Below are 22444 nucleotides of genomic sequence, written 5' to 3'. Positions count from 1 at the left end.
ATATTGACTTTTTATCTAATAGGTATAATATTTTATATCTCTAAAACAAACAAAAAAAACGCGGTTATTTTACAAAAGTATATATTTTAAATTATAACGTACAATGGTAAAGAAACGATTGCCTTCAGCCAACAAATAAATTGTAAACAAACTATTATTAAAAAAAAAGAAAATTGTACTGAGTGCCTTTCGCCGTTTCTTTCAGATATGAAGTACTTCTTTTCGAACATTTTAGATTTCTTGAAAATCAATAAGTGCTTCTATTTCGTAGAATGATTTTGACTTGAAATCTCACCTACAAACAGCATCCGTTTCCCACTAGTAAAGCGCGCGAATATTATTTTTAGCGGGCAGCTGTTACGCAAAATATATTACAAAACAATTGTTCGAAAATTAGAACATACAATTTTACTAAGAGGCTTAATAAATCTTTAATTTATTGCGTCTGAAGATATTTAGAAGTTATTTATTAATGTTGTAAGCTGCCACGTGAAATTATAGTAGTCTTTTGTAATGCCGTCAGCTTGTATAACGGATATTATATTGTGATACAATAGTCGTGATTGGGCCATTGTTTCATATTTTGACATCGCTGCTGAAATTAACTTAAGTGACAGAAAAAATAAACATACTATAATATCACGAAGTATGCTAAGCGACGTCTCTTACGCAGCCTATGTACCTACACTTGAGTTTTAGGCGAGTTCTAAAATTAAATTGGAAAAAATAAAAATCAGAACGTTACTCTTAATTTAAAAAATATATATACGAATAATCGTAAAGTTTGTTTTAATCACACGAACATATTCCAATTTCAAAAAAAATATTTAATAAATACATTCAACTTTAAATAATATTTTTATTTCTTTAGGCGTCGCTCCTTTGCTGTACCTTTAATATAATTTCTCAACGAAAATTATCGATAATTTTTTTCAAAACGTTTTGTCCACATCTCCTCCGGCGATATTTCAAAGCACTTAATAGGCTACAATTTGTCGTTGTTATAAACAAACGGATGTCGGTTATAGTTACCCTATTATCCTACCATGCTAATACAGTATTTAATGACGCTTAGAGACCTGACCGTCTTATTAGTAAGTGTGGAATAAATTGACACTAATTTATATTATGTCTCTTTCTAGCTTATTCTGTAACTCGTGTTTTAGATAGGGAGGCAAAGGAACGACTTGACACCATAATTATTTAACGTCATTTGATTATTAGATAATTTCATAATTATATAATGGCATGAGTAAAATTATCATATTTTTAAATTTAAAATTTTTTACTTTAATATAAATTTGAATTTATTAATATTTAACTTTTTTGAAGATATTTTTTTTTCGTCGTGTCCTTTATTAATATAAAAAAAAATTAAATAGTTTGTCACGTTTAATAATAATAGCTAAAAATAAGAACCGTTTTTATACGAAGGTTAAAAATGGGTACCTAATTACTGAAAATGACTTATATAATATTTAAAATATTATAATACATCAATACACGCTAAAAATATTCGATAGAAAAAAAGCGTTCGATTTTAGTTAACATCGATATTGCGTCAACATAACGAATAAAGTATCCGAACGTTTAGTATTACAAATATATTTACCGAGAGATTCCAAAACACAATCTATCGATTTTCCAATCCGCAACAAACGACATCAAATGATCGAGGCGCGAAAGAGGGTGGAAGGCTAACAATGCATCCTCACTCAAAACCGGGAGAAACAAATGTATAGAGAGGTAGAGCTCGTTCCGAACACCACTCCATATTCAGGATACCTTACTTATAAAGGACCAAGGGGCTCCGGAGACAAGGGATTCATTCCCGGGACAAATCATTCACACTTTTAATTTAGTTGCTCCTAATGTATGCGAATAACTCCAAGGGCTGTATAAACCGACCCTCTTATTCACTACGGTTAAACAGCTATCACACATAGGGTGCGTAGAACTTAATAGTTCGTCCCCCCCCCCTGCGGCCCCTCTGGCCCCCGTGGCCCTCTCCCTGGTACATACATTATGCAAATACGTTAGTGATATGTCAGTACACATGGGACGTTTATTGTTGTTACTCAGTTTATCTGACTATTGAGTTAACTTTAATTAAATTTAAGACGCATTTGTAGGGTCCTTTGACTGTATTATGTTGTGATTTATACAGTTAATAGTTATTTATTTAGCTTATACTCATGATATTTATTTACATTAGTTCATTTAAATGTTGGAAAGATGAATTGTATGTGTCAAAGTAGGTATCGTCGGTAATATTAACGCGGAGATGTCGATACAGAATTTTCGATAATGCTAATATTTGAAAATGTTAAAATAACATTTGTGGACATAAGAAAATGAACTGCAATATAATTTAGTAGCATAATTATGATTTAAAAATATGATATTGTATTCGTAGTGTCACATTACTTCGCTTGAAAAAGATTTTCCCTCTTTGTAAGTCATCGAAAATCCTATGGGAATTTGAAATAAATAACGACTTGGAAAATGTTACAGAAAATTTGTTTGTTCGTTCCGTTCTTACGGTAAGAAGGCAATTTCTGGATACTTTGAAAGAGATATTCATAATTGTTTGATGCTGATTAAACCACGTTTTATTTTAAAACTCCGTTTTAATAGAAACTTATCGTGTTCCTATTTAAGACACCGACATTAATCAATTATTTGTCATAATAATGTAGTCAAAACTCGGCTTAACGTGTTCTTAGACTTAAGAAAATGTTCTAATTTTTTTCTTATTATGATAATGATATATGTGACATTTTATTCTTAAAAGTAACGGATTTCAGCTTGAGCATGTGTGAAACTATTATAGCTTAAAGCGCTTGACAAATTTCACGCTGTTCGTGTGTATTTATTTATTTTATATGAAGTGTTGCTTAAAGCGCAATCTTAGTTAACACATTCTTGCAAAGTACTTGTAACCCTTTGATAGTTTAGCCGTGAAGGCGTTACGAACTGACTTACCTACTTGCATAATAGATTTACTAATTTGAATATTCCGGCACTGTAGCTTATAACGTGTTGCTTTTCAGAGCAACCCGTACGCGCTCAAGGAAAGCGGCGGCGAGATGTCAGCGTGGACGTCAGCGGGCCTTCAACCCTCCGGCGGCTACTACCCTTACGACCCGACTCTGGCTGCGTATGGGTAAGTCTCGTCTAATCCTTATTCCCATTGCGTACTCCCTAAGGCCCTTTGGAGTAAGATAACGCTTGCGATAGTACACCCTCGATACAACGCAGTGCGAAGGGCTCATTTCAATTCAGCGGATTTTATCGCTTGTGCAGATGCGTTTTGTTATCGGGTCGGAGTTTTCAAATTCATTTGGTTAGGTTATTAATATATATCACGTGTTTCAATTTGGTTAAATTATAACATCGATACACCCCTCTACATTTATAAGGGTCATCACTATTTTGTTTTAGTGTTGTGTTGTGTATAAACAATGTTACAAGCATATTGGATTCGAATTTTATATCGCAAAAAGTTAATATCAAAATTGTTTATTCTTAATTGTATTCAATTTTCGTAAAGTATTTAAATTACTAAAATGGGTTAAAGACTAAAATTGTAATAATTTAATTTCTTTTTTTTCTGCATTGTAAAATATTTTATCTGAAGTTTGTTGTTATATTAAAAATCGAACATACACGGAAATATCAATCAAGTTGTCTATTTCTTCACAATAAAATATAATAATAATTGGAATAAATTCCTACATGTCTTGTCTTAAGATATACCTAAGCTCCACAGATCTTCACGACAGACTTGAATAGATCAGAAAAAGAAAATATATCGACGTCTCGTGGTGTTTATTAACCGCAAAAACGCTACCAAGTTGAGAGACACTCTAATGTCAGTACCATTATAACTGTTAGAACCGTGTCTAAGAACGTTCCATCCTAGCATCATTATAATTCGCATCTCGTACATTTCCCATGAGTTCCATGGAATGTATCGTTGATTGAAATTGTAAAATGCTAATGTATAATCCTTTTCAAATTAACACGGCCAGACGGAGCGCTAAGTGCACGCATCGCGTTTGGCGGTGCGTGCTTGCCGCGAGGGACGGACAACTTATCACTCCCGGTTTTCCCCCATCTCGTTTCTTTACACGACCATCAGCGTGTATGACAGAGACGGATGGAGCATCCATTCCGCGCTAGGCCCTGATTAATTCACAGTTTTTCTTCGAAAAGCAATCGCTCGACGCGTTCCGTTGACGTTTTCGGCAAACATATCGGCTCGCAGACGCGGCTACCACGTTCTGTATCGAGATTTGAGCCTGCACGTTATGTAAAGCTGCTGTCACGAGATGGCGCTCGTAGCTTCGTTCGGGTTGTACCATTTAGACGTAAACTGTTTATGTGTGAAAAAAATAATTTTATAATAGTACTTATTACGTAAGTATTGCTACACATAGCCATAGTCACAGCCGTAGTAATTACATTCCACGTAGTTGAAATCAGTTAGTGTGCTAACAATTAATTATAGATCCTACCTAGGTGACATTATTTTATTGAATACGCTAATATAGTTTAATAATAACCGTTTCGCACAATATAAAAATAAAGCAATTGAATCTGTGCTATTGTGAGATGTCGAATCGAATATATTTTTTTATAGTTATTGCACATTTCGAAATCACGATAAAGATTGCACAAAACTACGACACGTTCGTACGATGGCTGATTACAATGGGTAAAATAATCACAATTATCCCGTCATAAAAAATATGATTCCTTTCGTAACCGCTGTAAGCTAATCGTTGAACATGCAATCGTAATGTTTATTCATTTCGTTTATTAAAGACGATCGTCAGCTTGAGAAATAAATAAAAAACACTCGCGCACACACACAATTTGCGTATTCTCGTTATCAGCTCGTTATTTTTGTGATTCGATTATTGCAATTGACAATTAGAAAATAGTCTGTGAGAAATAAACATTCGTCAAGTTTTTGTACAACAACATTGTTGTATCGTGTGTTCCGGTTTGAAGGGTGTTTGAGCAGTACAGGCTCAAGGGACATAACATTTTTAGGTTGCTCACGTAATAAATATTAACCATAAATATTTATTACAGCGCCAATATGTATGGTGGTGATCACTCAACATCAGATGGCTCATTTGTGTCTACTTACTTACATTTAATAATAAATAAATGTAAAATGAATAAATCCGTATCTATAAAAGGATTTTTTGAATTTTCAACTTAAAGGGGAAAATGGGAGGGTTACTTTGTATGAGTCTCACCCGTAAGAAATCAAAACGGAAAACATAAGGCGTCATATCATAGCTAACAATTGAAATGAATGTTGTCCTGACATATTAACCCACCGTTGTAATTAAATAGCATATTCCAATCAATATTTGACATCATTCTCGTGTATTTTTTATATTCAAATACGTGTTTATTTTAATTTATTGAATCCAAAACACTAAATCCTGTAGGAAATTGTATGTCATTATTTAACAAAAAAAACTATTATTTCTATTCGAATAAGACCTTTAATCAAATTAAACGAAAGTCAATAAAAATATATTTATCACGTAAATTTTTGTAGGTAAGTATACTGAAATAATCACAAAATGAATAGAGTTTTTATACGAGAACAAACTCAAAATTCATAACATAACACGATCGTGAAATATCAGAATAATCCATGCAATATCAAGTACTTATAATTATTTTTACATTTAAGGAATACCTAGTCATAATCACGTATCACCTTAAGTCATTTTTCAACATATCATGGTCGAAATACGAAGTGAGTTCCTACGTAATAACATTGTTGCGTAAATAGTAATCACTGTCAAAATGTTATTCTCTGTCATTATACTCGTACAAAGAGAAACTGAGATCGTTCCTTTTTTGAAATCGGTTAATAGTTCAATCAAATTAATGGCAACAATGGACTCTTATGTGAACAATATAATATGTATATTAGCAAAGTAACTGAGACGTCTTGGATCTCATTTTCATTCAATGAATCGAGTTTCTTTTTTCTTATTTACTCATTCAAATTAATTCAAGATGTCTATGGATTTCGCTGTTGTATGAGCAAACTAGATATTAGTTTGTATTGGCACATTCTATTATGACCAGAGTTTTATTATCTTTAAAAGTTACGTCTAATTCAATCTAAGACGTGTAATTATTAACTGAACGTTATTCTCCTCTAAGTCTTTAGTCGCAATAAATTGTTGGTGACGCTTTATTTTTAAACGAAGAATGCGAACACATTCTAAGTTTAAAAAATAATTCCAAACAATTATTTTTTTTTTCAAATAGAGACATTAAAAGCATATACAAATATTATACCATTGCCTTAAAATTATACGTAATTATAATAAAAGATTAAACGTATTATATACATCTATATATACATATTTAACAAGCATTTTCATTCTGTTAATTAACCAAATTAAAATTAACAAAATGTTTTTTTTTTTATTATTCACTTGGTAGTAGGGCTTTGCGCAAGTCCGTCTGGGTAGGTACCCACTCATCAGATATTCTACCACCAAATAGAAATACTTATTATTGTTGTGTTTTAGTTTGAAGGGTGATTGATAACTGCAGGCTCAGGGGACATACCTAATATGCTACTTCCTAAAGTAGTATAGTATGGCACAGTGGTGTGATGAATGGTTAATATTACTTGTGCCAATGTCTATGGGCGATAGTGACCTTGGATGGTGATGGTGGCTTACCCGCCCACCTGCCTTTGACATAAAATAGGTATACATATATATTAGGTACTTGTCATGTCCATAAATATATATTGTATGTAATATATACAGGGATTTTATAGCTTTTTCCAGGACGGTTGTATTGACCTTTACTTAAGTAACCTTTAATTGTTGTTATGTTTAAAATTACCCGTATCACTTAAACCTTTTATACTCATTGTCATAATTTTAATTGTATAATTAACACTTATTGACCTTTGACGTCTTTTTTTTTCAAAACAAAATTTTGTTGAATATTTAACATTTTTTGTATTATTAATAATATAAATTAGTAAAATCTACAAAAACATGTAATTTATGTTTTTCAGGTCAATAGTCTAAAATCAAAATTTGTAGAGGCACATAGAGCTATGTAAATAATATTAATATATACTAAAATCTACTAAGAAACGCTAGAAAGCGTTAATGCGTCTGGAATATTTTTTGTATACATTTCTTTTTTAGTCTTTCAGTAACGCAAAACATAATACATTGAGGTAGTATATTATACACTACTCTTTAAAGCTACGCAGTAATTGAAACAATTAATATTTGTTGTTTTCCAGTTTGAAGGGTGAGTTAGTATGACAGGCACAAGGGATATTACATCTTATTTCCTAATATTGGTGGCGTATTGGCTATGTATGAAATGGTTAAATCTTCATGCGGCACCAATCCCTGGATAGTAGTGGCTTACCATCTGGTGGTCTACCGATACCGTATAAAAAGTAATTAAAGACATTATTTTTTAAACCTTCTTTTCAAATTAAACTTTTTCAGCTTTTCGTGTTAATAATATGAATATGTTTTAAAAACCTCGTATGTATAATAAATAGATACGTACGATCTAATGAATATTTAATATATTTTGTAATATTATCTCTAAAGTTTTGGTTTATCGGGACAGATAAAATTGTTTCAAAATTTTATTAATTTAAAAATATAAGTATTATTCATGACAATTGCAATTACTCTGATATTATAATTGTAATATATATAATATTACTAGTATCATAATTGCTACACAAATCTCCTGTAACGGCAAAGATAACAGCATATAATATAATGAATAAATAAAATCTCTAACGGATGCAATGAATATCATTCCCACTAATTTAATACCGAAGTGTCTATCGTTAAGATAAACATCGGGTATCTCATAGGACTGTCATAACAACATATTATGTGGACGCATCAATTAAACGCTCCGCGGCGCACTTGAAAATTTATCCGCTCATGAATCACGCTGGAATTGGTCAAAAATAAGAAAAAAATCAAAGTACATCACAGCGAAGTTATGCTGACAATTCGGCTGCGCTCGACTTAATATATAGCAGGCGGTGCGTTACAATCTAAAAATAATTAGGAGCGACATTAATTTTTATGCGTAAAAAAGAGAGTGATGGCATCGGGCGCGGCACACGGAAATACACGGAAATACACTGATCTATCGCTCCCGACACCGGTCGAACGTTGCATAGAGGTTGATCGAACGACGCCTTACCCGCATAACGCGAACGTTTGTGACAAAAAAAAAACCGACCATAAAAATGCACATGTAAACATTACTCATTCACAAATTTAATCGTTGTGTATTCATACCGCAGCGAAAAATTCAAGTGTCTCATAAAACGCAGCCGAGTAATAAGTTAGACGGGTCGAGTGCGCTGAAAAGCGTAGAATAACAAAATTTGTCGGCGACGTAGACTTCAGTGGAGTATTGTTAGCGTATTATTTGGAACAGCCTGTAATCTGCCACGGCCGCCGCGCGCCGAAATGAAAAATTACTTGGCTATTTTTAACAAGTCTCGAGTACAAAAACCGTACAAAAATTAGAGAAAAGAGACGAGAAGCACTTGTACCGCACCATTGAGATCAAAATAAGCAGGAAATTACGTCGCTCGGGGCTCCCGGCTGAGGGAATTATTTGTGCGCCAACGATTTGGACCGTTAAATTTTAAATAAACCAAATAAGGAACGGTCGTTAACGAGACGCGTCTCTAAACGGCGCTTTTCGGGATCATTTTTTACTCTAACAAATATCGTGGGCGCGCTTGATTGAGACTCAACGTGACGCGTCGCGTCGACTCGATCGCGGCGATAAATCTACGCAATGGGGATAGTGCGTTAAAATCGGATGTAATTGTTATTAATCGATGTGGTGAGGTATCGGCCCCGGCCTCGACGAGCTCCGCAGGGAATAATCGAGTGATCGAGGCGTAGATGTAAATCGTGCGATGTTACGATTGCTAATTCTAATCCGTGCGAAAGCTCCGCAGGGGAGGGATGTAGGAGGTTGTATTACTTATTTACGCTGGTACATAGTTGAGGCGGGAGGGCACGTGGGCCACAAGCCCCCGGGCACGTAAGCCTCCGATACAGGATTGAACGCACTCAAATATGTAACGTTCACCCCGACCGCCCGACCGCCCGACCGCCCGACCGCCCGACCGCAACCGTTTCCAAATACTTGTCTATTCAATTTTACTCTATTACGGCTCGTTTTACTCGATTTTTACGATATCTGTTTTTTATTGGATAACTTAAATATACGATACGAATAAATATAAAACCTTCATTGTGAATGAGCATTAAAATATTTTTTATAAGTAAGAAAGATTGTCTTTGCTAATATCCCAACTTGTCTTATACATATAATTTAAACGTATATACTTACTTCACATGATTTAAATCTATCTGAAATTTCGAATAATTTGCAAAACCAAAATAAACATAGTTCTTTAATGCACACCTCTCTTGTAGAAAACGTACCTACATTTGACAGTGGGCTGAATCACTGAAATTAGTCTAATTTTCTTTTTTATAATTTTCTCACATTTAAGTATAAATAGATATGAGTTTCAGTCTTGATAGATTAATAATGAGTTATCAATGAAACTATAAGCGCAAGAACATTTAAATATCAATTATATAAGATTAATTAAATTGACAGCTACCGTTTCGCCGCAATGTTGGTATTACTGAGGAGAATCGGCAAGATTTTATTATTTTTCTCTTACATTTCTCTAATTTTACGTTTATTAATTTTTCTTCTTATTCGTTCTATCATCTGTGTTTGATAGTTTAATTAATAATGCAATTATAAATGCACAAAATTCACCCGCGTCAAGGTTTCTTAGGTCTCGTTGGTAACGTTATACCAAAGCCTATATACAACATCACTAACGGTCATTTCAAAAACAGACAGATTTTTTGTAATTGGATTGATGGGTAAGATGCCTGAGATTAACGCATTTAATAAACTTATCAGTTTTATATATAACTACTGACCGACTTACCACGAGTACAGTTTATTAATAAATAAAATTAAATTGTATGATGTAAATATATTTTATACTGTATCGTAGTCAGGAATAATAAAACTTTCCATCAGTGTATTTTATAGTCTTTCATAGTATATGTTACATAATTAATTATTAATGTAATGACGATAATTTTAAAAGTCATTCGAGTGAGCGTAGGACAAAGGTACATTAGTATTCCTAATTAACTAAAGTTCCACCAAAAAGTCTTCGACTTGACAATCCTCACAGTATTCTTGATTTTCATTACGACGCAATACCTTGACAGAGTTCGAATTATTCCTAAAGTAAAAAAGTAACACCTGTAACTACCCCGCCGCTGAAAAGGCCCCTTGAGAAGGGGGGTATGGTGATTCCACATGAAGTAAATTTTCAACTGACACATGCAAATCTTTTCCTTTACAGTCGAGCACATAAAACGTGCACATAAAAATGTAACTTGCCCGGATTTGAACTGGCTATCATAGGTTAAGATTCAACTGGGCCATCTTAAATTATACCTTATATAAATTGAATTATAATATTATTTGAATAAAAAAAAACCCAGTCAAAGTCTTGAACTTCCACAAGATAAGTTCTAATATTTATCATTCTACACATCCAATCATTCATTCGTTCTCTCGCTCGGTTACCGAATAGTTAAAATCTTTTATACTGTTTAAAAATGTGTCGTTTAATCTTTATCATTTGACACCATAAAAATCTTAACTGACAAACTCATTGATTTATCCTTTGCGACGTGAAAAATCTTTTGTGTAACTGTTTTAAAATTAAATGTCACTTACGTCGTTTTGTTCCCAACAAAATGGAAAGGCGCGTCGAGAAATCTATATTAATTAGACGGTTTATTGTTGTCTCGCAGCGCCTTAAGCGCTGATAGCTGAATCCCATGAATGAAGCGTACGGCGTTAAGCGCTGTATTTCACGTTTTAACCGCTGTCTTCGCCTGCTGTAGATTTCTGAAGAGCTTATTCGTGTAAAACTAAAGCGGTCTGGTTTCAGCGGCTTTGTGTGGGTATGCCTTTGTCAAATACATTAATACGTTCTGATGTGCTTTTAGTTGAGTGTTTTTGTGACGGACGCTTAATTAATAGATATTATTTTAGATCGTGCGCGTTTTACTTTAATACTCTTAAGGTTGTTATAAAAAATCGTGTATATTTTTCTATAAATAAATTGCATGAATAATTAAATAATTTATACAAAAAAAAAAAATTGTGCATTTCATTTGAACTGTAATAAATTAATTTATACAAATATATCGGCCATTTTAATTAGTTTTTTGAAATTCGATCGCGTCACCAGCCTGTAACCGGTGTCCGCGCAAGATGGCGTCCCTATCGATCGAACACTTACGCCCATATTCTACCCACGCTTGCGCTGCAACGCCCTGATGCATCGAGGTGCAAAATCCCGCCCTCGACTGACAAACTAGTGTTAATTTTTTGTTGTTTTTAAACTATCACTTTTTAAAATTCGAAGAGTCTTAAAAAATAAACACAAACATAGTTAAAATTGTAGTTTACTTGAAATGTTTTATTTTCCTCGTATGACACAACAAAATATTTATCCATGAGGATTTATTATTGTCTATTTTATATAGCGACCGTGATATTAAATCAAAGCGTCACAACACCAACAAATGGTTCCACAGTCGCGAATCTCATTCGTATCACGTGCGGAAACGATTGTCGGAGTTATTCGATACTAAGCCCTGCAACCGCCTCACAAGGTAGCAATTTGGGTGTGAACGTAGCAGGTCGGGACCATTTTTTAACTATTTTCACGCGCGGAACCTATTTATTGGGCCCTTTAGACCGCGCCTTTGTCATGTCGAGAAAATCGAAGTCAGGTACGCTCCGCCTGGGGGAATGGAACGTTTCGCCACAATTACGTTCAGAATGTGGATGCAAATGGCAACGTGGGTTTAAAACTGCTCTCGACGCGAAACCGCCGCAGCCGGGCTTTATTTTTGCTGCCGTTACGTTATCTATTGCCTCAAATAAAACGCCTATCTGTTACGAATTGAAAAGTCCTTTTATTGAAAGCTGCGAACATTCCGACGTATTTTTTATCAACGCTAAATGTTTGTTAAATGCACGACCGCTGGAAAACGTTTTTGACATTAACTCTTCCATGTTTCCCTTTTGGGTTCGTTTTCAAAGCTTTTACATTTCGAATGTTTATTACTTCTATATTTTCGGTTACATTTAAATAATTTTACGTGACTAAATGAATTTGGAAAATTCGGCTCGATGTAATTTTATTTTTATTGTCTGTTGCGAATTTATGAAAGGCCAGAAGCGTTAATTTTTAGGTATATGGATAAAGTTGTGTTTGTCGACAGATATGGTGCTGGGTACGATTTAGCAGCCAGGCGAAAAAACGCGACACGAGAGTCGACCGCTACGCTGAAGGCGTGGTTGAACGAGCACAAGAAAAATCCTTACCCGACTAAGGGCGAGAAGATTATGCTCGCGATCATCACGAAGATGACCCTCACGCAAGTGTCCACATGGTTCGCGAACGCGCGCCGGCGTCTCAAGAAGGAGAACAAGATGACGTGGGAGCCGAAGAACAAGACCGATGATGACGACGATACAATGCTCTCCGACGAGGAGAAAGAACAGGAGGATAAAATAAAAACTAACAAAGGTTCGTTGAGTTCGATCTCTTTTCCAACATTCGACAGTCAATTTCCGAAGCGGTTATGCTAATAGATCGCTCGTCTAGCTGAGGCAACGTGCTCCGACTCGGATTGACCGCCGAATGTTGATTCAGTCTCGATGTTTCAATCTGCGCATATATACTTGTAACCATGCTGCTATGCGACTTGTATGTATACCATTTCATTTGATCGTTGATGTGCCTCTGCGAATGCAAATCGATTGTGCCAACTTAAGTATGTACTTTATTGATGCGTGTCATTTCAAGTTCGGTTCGAGACAGTGCTGAACGCTCAAATTGCTTTAATTTTGTCGGTGTATAAATCGTCGAGTGAATTGGCATAACCCGGTCGAGGGCCGGAGGGTGTGCGGGACCCGGAGAGGAGGCCGGGGGGGTGGGGAGAGGGCGTGTGACGGGAGGGGGGCCGGTCTCAGGCGTGTAACTGTGCGTAACCGCTCCTCGCTGCCGGATTTCCTATTTGTAGTAAAGTGGGCGGCGCCCGGGCTCAAATTTCATATAACGCTTCTTCCGTCTGTAGGTACAGGCCGACGGAGGTCGCATTCAGCGCGTCTGACGATCTGCCCTACTTCATGTTCTTGCCAAAGGATTTGTCGGGCTCGTCGATCGCTTCTTTTATGACATTCGGTTGAACGTAAGTAGGAACGGTTCGGGGGATTTATAATGTTTAGCGTTTCAAAACAATATCTCTTTCATTCCTCGTTCGTGAATGGAAAATTTTTTAATGCGTTCGGCAGTAAAATACAGACGTGGGGTGGTTTAGCGCGAAGTGGTTTTTAGTTGCGGTTGTCAACGTCATAAATAAGGAATTGTCGTGGTCGATTCGGGATTTCGAAATTCACGGGGTTAATGGATCGGGGGTGCGTCGCGTCACGGCTAACAATCGCCATACGTCGTATAATGAAAACCACTTCGGACAGAAGTGCACTCGGTACGCGCGCCGCCTCTAACGCCGCTCGGGGTCATAAAATATCATATAATAACAGGAGTGTCGATGTCAATGAAACGTTAACACGTGTCATTCACTAGAAGAGCCATTCTTTAAATCTTTAGACGCATGTCTACGCACCGATCATACGAAACTAATAAAAAAAAAAAAAATTAAATTTTAAATATCGAAAAAAAACCATCGAGTATCTATCTTGATATAAATAATCTAGTAGCCAATCACAGTCAATAAAATAAAATATATGAAATAAGTCTAGTATAAATTAATATAAGAAAATTACAAATACATTTCTATTTATGAACAGTATTAATATATACACTTTTATCTCATACTAGTGTAGGTGTAAATATATAAAATGAATATTAGTTCACGTATACCTCTTAACAGTTAATTAATGCAATGTTAAACGAATTCATTTGTTAATCTTAATACCGCCTACAGATACTGCAATAAATACCGTAATATATAGTCGAGATTTCTCACACGTTATGAATATTCAACTATTAGAATTTATATTTATATTTAAGAATTCTAAACACTAAAACATAGCTTACCTAGAAAATGTATATATTTATAAAGCAAGAGTGTTGTTAGCTTTATAACTTCAAAACATAATATATAAATAAAACAATTATAATTTACATTACATATATAACTTCAAAATAAACTCAACTTAACTATAACTTCAAAATAAATTCAATATGAACAATTTATATAAATGTTATAGCCATAAACCCTTCCAGATAAATTTATGAAATTTTATCGAAAAAAAAATGCTTTGGTGAGGGCGCCCTGCGGTGGCGTAGCGGCACGTGTCCCGCAATTTCCACGCCTTCCCGTCGGTGATGTAAAAAAAAATACTCCACACAATGTTCGCGTAATATTAACTGTTTCTGATGTTGATGAAAAGTTACTAAATAAAACGACTTGTATAAATAGAATTAAATCATTCTTTTAACATAGATCTCCTCGGTTATTAAAACGCGTTATGAGTCTAACGTTATACTACTAAAATAACTAGTTACACGGAGTAGTTCACTATCAGTAAGTGCGGTTTATAATTTGAATGTAAACGTTAAGAAAAACAAGTCATGAAGACTCCTTGATGTTAACTTTCCACAAGTTAGGAGAGTTCCACTAGAGTGAGTGGAGTTTTTAATAAACATAAGACAAAAATACCAATCAAATGACTTCCAATCGTTCAATTTCATAATTTTGAATTTGGAAGTCCACCTGGAATTGGTGGAATTTGCTTCAACGATTCCATAAGCTTTAACTAAAAAATTATTCGATTACCAACATTATATAATATTAACGTTTTAAATGTAATAATTAAAATACAAGATAAATAAAAGTCTATTTGAAGAAAAGATTATCCACGCTCATCAAGAAAACATTTTATCTCGCGTAATGACCCAAACGCAACACAAACCCGATCCGCCTAATCTTAATCCGACAATATTATTGCATTTCCCATCGCCTAACCAAACAAACCATAACACGCAGCGTCCGACACGCTTAACCATTCTTTTAGCGAAATGTCAATGTTCGCGACGTGTAATATATCATTTTAAGTCGGAGCAAACAAAGCAAATATAAAAGCTTTCACACGCGATCCCCGAAAGTCGTCGGCAAACAAACATCGAAACTATCCCGGGCTAAGCCACTCATGAATAGAAGCGGTCCCCAGCTATGAATGTTAAGTTTCGTCGTGAACGCACGCGTCGCAAACGAAATATTAATCCGATGCGCGTTAATGGAAACCGTGTAGGCTCTGCAAACAAGTGTGTAGTTACTCTGTGGACGTCGCTCGAGGAGCAATAAATTGCAGCGACCTCGCTCGGAGTGCAGTCGAGTGCAGGGAGGTCTCAGCGTCCCTCTGGGCTGTGACGAGTTTTTATTATGTCTCACTCACCCCCGGGTTCGATGACTAAAGGGAAAAACCACTTCGACTAAAGCTTGGTGCACGCTACGATTTCCACGCGTTCGCTACGTTCCCCGAGAGTCGTGGTTTGCATACTGGGGTGAGGTAGGATCTGAAATTAATGGGCAGGTTACACTCGGGTATCGGTGCAATTGGATAATGGAAATTGATCCGTAATGCGCAATCCAAACCTACGAAGCGTGTGCTTTTGTTTTCTTTGCTCGCAGTTCAAGCGATCGGCATGTTGCGTTCGTAACTACAATAACTTATCGTACATTTTCTCGTTCAAAATATTTCTAATTATGTTTCACTTGATTCAATTTAAATCACGTTAACGAAATTAACTAACTCCCATCGTCATAGATTTAAAGCAAATAAGCGACCCTAATAATTTGTATAGAAATTAAATTAATGAACACATCGAACGTATTGCGCGAATAATACGTTACGAAATCATCCAATTCCCGCTTATCTCCCGCCGTTGTGGGCCTTTATTAGATTAATACAATGAAAATTAAAACAATTTGCCGGATAAATATCTTCGTGCGGAGTATCAGTGGCATCCCTATTTATCCCTAGTGAAGGGCAAGCCGGATAACCCCTCTTAAAAGCTAGGAGCAGTCAGCATTAAATGGAATAAAGCGAATGAAGTCGAGCGGTCGCGCCTCGCGCCCCCGCTACGACTCTGAATTTCATTAGGCTCCCGAACCCTCTGCGCCCCCAAAAGCCACTTTACAACGGAAAATGGTATTATGATAATACTTAGAGCCTTATAAAATTTTGCTGAATAAACATTTTTGTGTAATTGTACAATAATACAATTTTTTAAAATCACGGATAATGTTCGGCTCAATTTCGTAACGGTTATGAAACTGGCGAAAATTTTTAACGTTTTATCGCTTCGTTATTTTCCATCGACAGCGTAAAAAGTAATGCAGAAACATCCACGGGTATAGAGAAAGGACGGGAAGTGAGGTTGACCATTAATTGTGCGGGTCGAAGCTCGCATTCCGCGGAGACGAGTGCGGTGCCGCGGGGGAGTCGGGAAATGCGAAATAAATGCTCGGCTTAAATACGAAAGGGATCGGCATCGCCCGCGGCAGGGGAGTCGCGCCCCAAAGTGGTATTTTCACTTCGCTAATCGGATAACCACTTAACGAATGGGTCACTGCACGCCAAACGTATTTTCACACGACTTACCCAGAGGGATGCCGAAGATACCGCATCTTACGAGAGAAAACTTACGTCCCCGGTGTAACGGTCACGTCGGATACGATGCGGACCGCATCGATTTTGAGAAATACGCAATTTAAGCTCTCTCTATTGACATTGCGTTAGTTATAGCATCGGCTATTGCGACTAATCTGATGTCGATGCTTTGTACTTTAGCGTATTGTTTGATTTCGGATTATGATATGAGCTCACGATTATCTTTACAGATGAGGAAAGGAAGGGCGACGAGTTACTGCAGGGGATGCACAGCCAGCTGCTCGGTTATGGAATAAAGGAGGAATCAAAGCGAGGAACTTCAGACTGTGGAGTGCCAATACCGGCGTCCAAGCCGAAGATATGGTCACTAGCAGATACGGCAGCTTGTAAAACGCCACCACCCGCTGCTCAGCCCTGGCCGCAGCACGGTTATGGACCTGGACCTGAGCGAGCTGCAGCCGGCGACGGCAGTTCTAATGGATTCGCTTTACCCGCGACAGCGGCGGCCAGTCCGGCCAGTGGCTCTTACGGCCGGTACGGTGGCTTTCCTGGTGCCCAGTATGGAGGCCAGCACCCATGCGTGCACCCAGCTGCCTTTCCTGATGTTCAAACAGACACTCCACCCCAGACGCCACCCAACATGAAGGTGCCCAGCGTAGCAAACCCGCTCGGCAGTGGTGGTGGGTCCGGATACTGCTTCCCACGGCACCAACAGTCACCGCAGCGTGACCCCTACCACAACCCCCACCATGCTAATAACCACCAGCCCAACCAACATCACAACGAGGGTTCAGCTGCCTTCAAACCCTTTTATAAAAGGTAAATATACGATCACTTACTAAAGTCGTAACGTTAAAACTCGTATTAAGGGATAGACTATGAATCTTAAAGAACATAGGCTATTAAAACGATACCCGGTGATTGATTCAAATTGTCGAGCTAACTCGCCGCTCATATGCAAACGAGGGAAATCGTAAATGGACGATCGTAGTAAAGATATCGATAGGACCATAAACAGAGTTGCGGTTTAGTAGAGACTTGAGCTGAGTGTCATGTCGGTAATTGAAAACAATGGAGGCGCGTCGAGGCGGAAGGGAGCGAGGGCGGCGAGGAGAGATTGCAATCTTATGTCATTTGTCAGTGTCAGCGCGCACCGTACACCTACGGACGCTGCTGACCTGCCCAAATTACATGTCTCCGTGATGCGCAATGTTTGTATCGGATCTCATAGCCCGCCATCAATCAAACGCTTCATTCATTCTTCATGAAAGAATATTATAATAATGTACTGTTAGGAACATCTTTGTTACCAAAAAGTGTATTGTACGTCTTAATAAGTTTAGATACTTTGAGTTTATAAAAACAGGCCATTTTTTGTTTTATTTAAAATAACTTCGGACTATGGCGCAAATTATATATTTGACTTTGATACAAAGTTTGTTAGGTACAAGTTTAATAAACTTTTACTTAAAAAAAATGACATACAAAATAGTTTGACCTCTAGCGGTTTAGGTACCAATGTCATTAATATCGGCTATGTTTAAACGAAGTCATTTTAAATAAAATAAGAAATACAATTATAAAACGTAGTATGATAATTAAAACACACCTTTTATTATGTTTCGTGACCATGAATGCACAGATTTCGATCGTGCGGAGGTGAGCGTCGAGATAGGGTCGTCTAGTGACATTTTTCTAAGAGACGTCAAAGCATTTCTTAGAACACACCGCAGAATCCTCGCCTCATTACAATAAATCGCGTCGTCGACGCCGCCGCACACGGAGGCATCGCCAGGAATTCTGTATCGACCGAACACTCACAAATTCACATCTATAATCTTTTGTATTATTTTCGATTTCACGCCTTTTTGCCAAGCGAATTCCTTGACGCGAAAATAACCCCTTATCGCGGCATTCTTTTAAAGGAGCCAAAAAGAATGCTCCGAAATCGACGGTCCTCGTTTTTGACTTAAATAACATACCTGTATCGTTTTTATTTAAGCAAGTAATATTAATACCGAATCAAACCCTCGATGCCCTCCGCAGCCTCCCTGCTCAAGTCAATAAAGTAATTTAAATTATAATATTACGTTACGTTTCGCATCCGAACTTAAAACGTTAAATTCGATCAATATCGTGTTTATTGTGCCTCAGTTTCGAAGATTACACGCATTGTAATGCATGACTCGATCAAAATACGTTGGTAAATCATCATTTCGTCCGTAATCCGGGCACACCTAAGTCTAATACCATTCACTAGAGTTCATTTGAATAATACAAAGCGGGAATTGTTCTAAGGGTAAAAAACGTTAATTTATGAATGTACAATGAGTATTGTTCGCGGCGGCGTCGAGTCGGCGCGGGCGCACGGCAGCGAGCTCCTTAGCGAGATAACGTTGCCGGTCGTGCGTGGGCGCGAGCTCAATGGGCTCTCTTCATTCACAACACTACCTCCACATTAAAGCCGCTTTAATTTTTTTTTACCACGACGCCCTAATCTTCCCTCTTATCTTTCGATCCTCGGGTCCTTCGCCGTTTCATTCAGGCGCGGGTCCGGCCGACCCGTTCGACTTCTTTTTTCATTGACGCCATACAAAGTTTAGATGACCGCGGGCGAGGTCAAATTTTTATTTCTTTCCCATTTCGGTTTTCCGGTCCGAGCGATTCGTTAATAAATTCTCAGATAATGAGACTGAACGTTTCGTCACCTCGTCTCGATTGCTTCGGGATGTTTTTTTTCGGCCGTTACGTGTGAACGCGGCGGAGGGCTCCGGCGACACTGCGATAGAATCGAATCTGAACGGACCTTGTTTTTTGGTCATTTAAATACCGCTATTCTTTTTAAGCGACCCTTTCTGTTCATATCTCGTCCCGTTCGGAAGCGTTATGAAAATTTGTATCGATCGAAGGATTTTAATATTGTTTTTTTTTTTTATTGTTGCAGGTAAGCCGAGTGAAACCTGCGTCGCTGCTCCGCCCTCGGCTAGGGCCTGTTGAAATGGTCACAGTGGCACAGTGTTTCCTATACGATCGACGAAGCGAGCGATTAAGAAATTTTGACATGTCCGTACAGAGACGAGACGCGTTACAATGTAAATTAATTTCATAAAATTCGGTTATCGTGTAGAATAATTATTTTCAAATATCTAAATTAAAATGCACAGATTATTGTAATGTATAAAGTAACTTGTTGATTTGTACTTAAAAATTTAATTTCATGTGATCTAGATAACGGTTGTCCTTAGAAATTAAATCATTGTATTGAAAAAAAAAAAACGGTTGCTCAGTATTTTTATAGACATAAGAATATTCTGAAAATAATATCCAATTTATTTATGATTCGAATACACGAAATGCGCAATGACGTGTATATCTTGACTAGCCATTGGATTTAGTGAATTGTACATTATGTTTAATTTTAATTGTCAAGTACGTTAATATTAAGGAATTAAAAATGTTTTCTGAGTTCTTCCAAATAAAGAGTTATATTTGTAACGATACGAATGCTTATTTCTGAGCTTATTTTACGCGCCCGATTTTACTTGATGTAATATTAATTTTACAAACCGATTTAGAGTCGATCTGTTAATCGTGAATGTCATTGTAAATAGACGGAGCTGTGTAGATTTTCTATATTATTTAGTTTCACATCAATTGTACAAAGTAATTAATACTGTTTTTTCCACATCCCGCGTCGTATACGTCGGATTTATAAATATTGTTTAAAAGTATTATTAGAAGTATATGTAAATAGGTTTATTCTGAATATATTTTATTTTACGAAATCGATCGCAATCACTTCGATATATCTGTATACAGTTGATAAATGATTTTTCAACTTCAACGTCACTTTGGTATCCTAAGCGTCCATTTGAAACAACTTGATCGCATCTAATACGATAAGTACCGCTGTCGAATTACCTCCGCGTACCGAAGTATCGAAGTATATCTGCTTGTGAAATAACAACACATTTGTAAAATTATTATTATTATGTTTCATCGCGTTCGAATTATCCTTATCATTAATATTTAAATAATCATTAATGTTGCGATTGTGTTATTATTTTTTTTTTTTTCTTTCAAATATTTTTTATAATTATTATGTCACTTTATTTAGTATTATTTTTAAACTGTGTATGTCAAATGGTGCATTAGTCAGGTGTTTATCACTTACGTTTAAGTTTCCTAAACATAAAATATTTATTATAAAACACTTGGGCAATATTTGATCTCCGCAATTAATACATTTGGTCACCACAACACATTGAGGCTTAAACGAACAGCATTTCATCGAAAACTTTAAACGTGACCAAAATCGAATACATTCGCTTAATATTAAATGTTCTATATAGATATTTATAGAATATGTACCTATTAATTATTATTATAAGTAAAATTATGTAACGATTGTAATTAAATCTTTATTTCAAATTATTTTATTTCATTTCACCCTTCCAACGACCGCACGAAAACCTGTATCATTATTAAATAAAATTTCAATCATTTGGTATTTCACTTTCAACATGAACTTAAGCACTATTGATAATATCTCTAAGAAGTTTGTGTTTTAAATAATTAAAAAAAAAAAAAACAATTTGAAAAAAAAAACAAAATCAATTTCAAATACGTCACGTAATTCTCTTCTTTATTAAGTATAAAGATTTAAAACAAAGATAAGGAAAGAAGCGGAGAGTTTAAGGAGTTTCAATGTTGAATAATGTTCAAACAAAATGAGAAAAAAGTCGATAATGAGCCAGTAAAAGTCCGGGAGGGTTGCTCCCTTGCCTCTTAACTCCTAAACAATACTTAAGAGTTAATAAAAGAACCACTTTTTTAAAGAGCGCCTCGAATAAGGAACCCTGAATTCGGTTCAGTTAATTTGGTTTAATTAAGGGAATTTAAATTAACAGCCAATGGTAGTGTATCGGATAAACTCGTTTACTGGTTAAAGTAATGCTATGTTGGTTTGTTAGAACGGTTCAAACGTTCTACTAAACGACGATAACGTTAATAATAAAACTGTTGAAGTAGATACTAATGCACGATTGCCGTTGGTTATTAGAGGATCGATAATGATTTTAAATTAAATTCTGAATTTGGTCAAGTCGAAACAAATATTAAAAAATTCATTACAATTATTAAAGTTATGAAAAGTAATCAAAAAGCTGATAAATATTTACGATTGAGAAATTGTTATTGAAAATTACAAATAAGATACGACGCTGGACAATATAACAACAATAAAACAAATGCTAAACAAATATAGAGCGGAACAGCATTCAGACGATGAACAATACGAAAAAAAAAATTACGATTACCTACTTTTTAAGGACAAGCAAACGTTGATGTCCGTCCAGAAAGCAATAAGCAGTGATAGTCGAACAAACAAAACCAATGATTGATATGCTTAATCAAATCCCTAAATAGCAATTGAATGCGTAATAAAATCTCCAGTACTCATAAAATCGTCATAAACATTGACAACACAAATAGCGGCTAATAATCTGCGGGACCAATCAAATGGCGCGGTCGATTCGAATATTTTATAGTTTACCTTTATGGTATCAACGAGATGAGCATTGCGGATGATTGCAGTAATAAA

At 36.1% G+C, this 22444-nt stretch overlaps 1 protein-coding gene across 2 annotated transcripts in view; it reads left to right on the top strand.

Annotated features, from left to right (window-relative positions):
- LOC113403981 (homeobox protein araucan-like) overlaps positions 1-21273 on the top strand; it is a 121596-nt gene extending 100323 nt beyond the window's left edge. For both annotated transcript variants that reach the window (XM_026644689.2, XM_026644690.2), the window contains exons 3-6: positions 3054-3166; positions 12423-12730; positions 17073-17661; positions 19787-21273. In XM_026644689.2, coding sequence (XP_026500474.1) covers positions 3054-3166; positions 12423-12730; positions 17073-17661; positions 19787-19790 — 1014 coding nt within the window. In that variant the 3' untranslated portion in view covers positions 19791-21273. The remainder of the gene's footprint in view (positions 1-3053; positions 3167-12422; positions 12731-17072; positions 17662-19786) is intronic.
- The last annotated feature ends 1171 nt before the right edge of the window (positions 21274-22444 follow it).

Source organism: Vanessa tameamea, chromosome Z, assembly GCF_037043105.1.
Source record: "Vanessa tameamea isolate UH-Manoa-2023 chromosome Z, ilVanTame1 primary haplotype, whole genome shotgun sequence".
In the NCBI taxonomy this organism is placed as follows: Eukaryota; Metazoa; Arthropoda; class Insecta; order Lepidoptera; family Nymphalidae; genus Vanessa; species Vanessa tameamea.
This window is presented reverse-complemented; position numbering and strand designations above follow the sequence as displayed.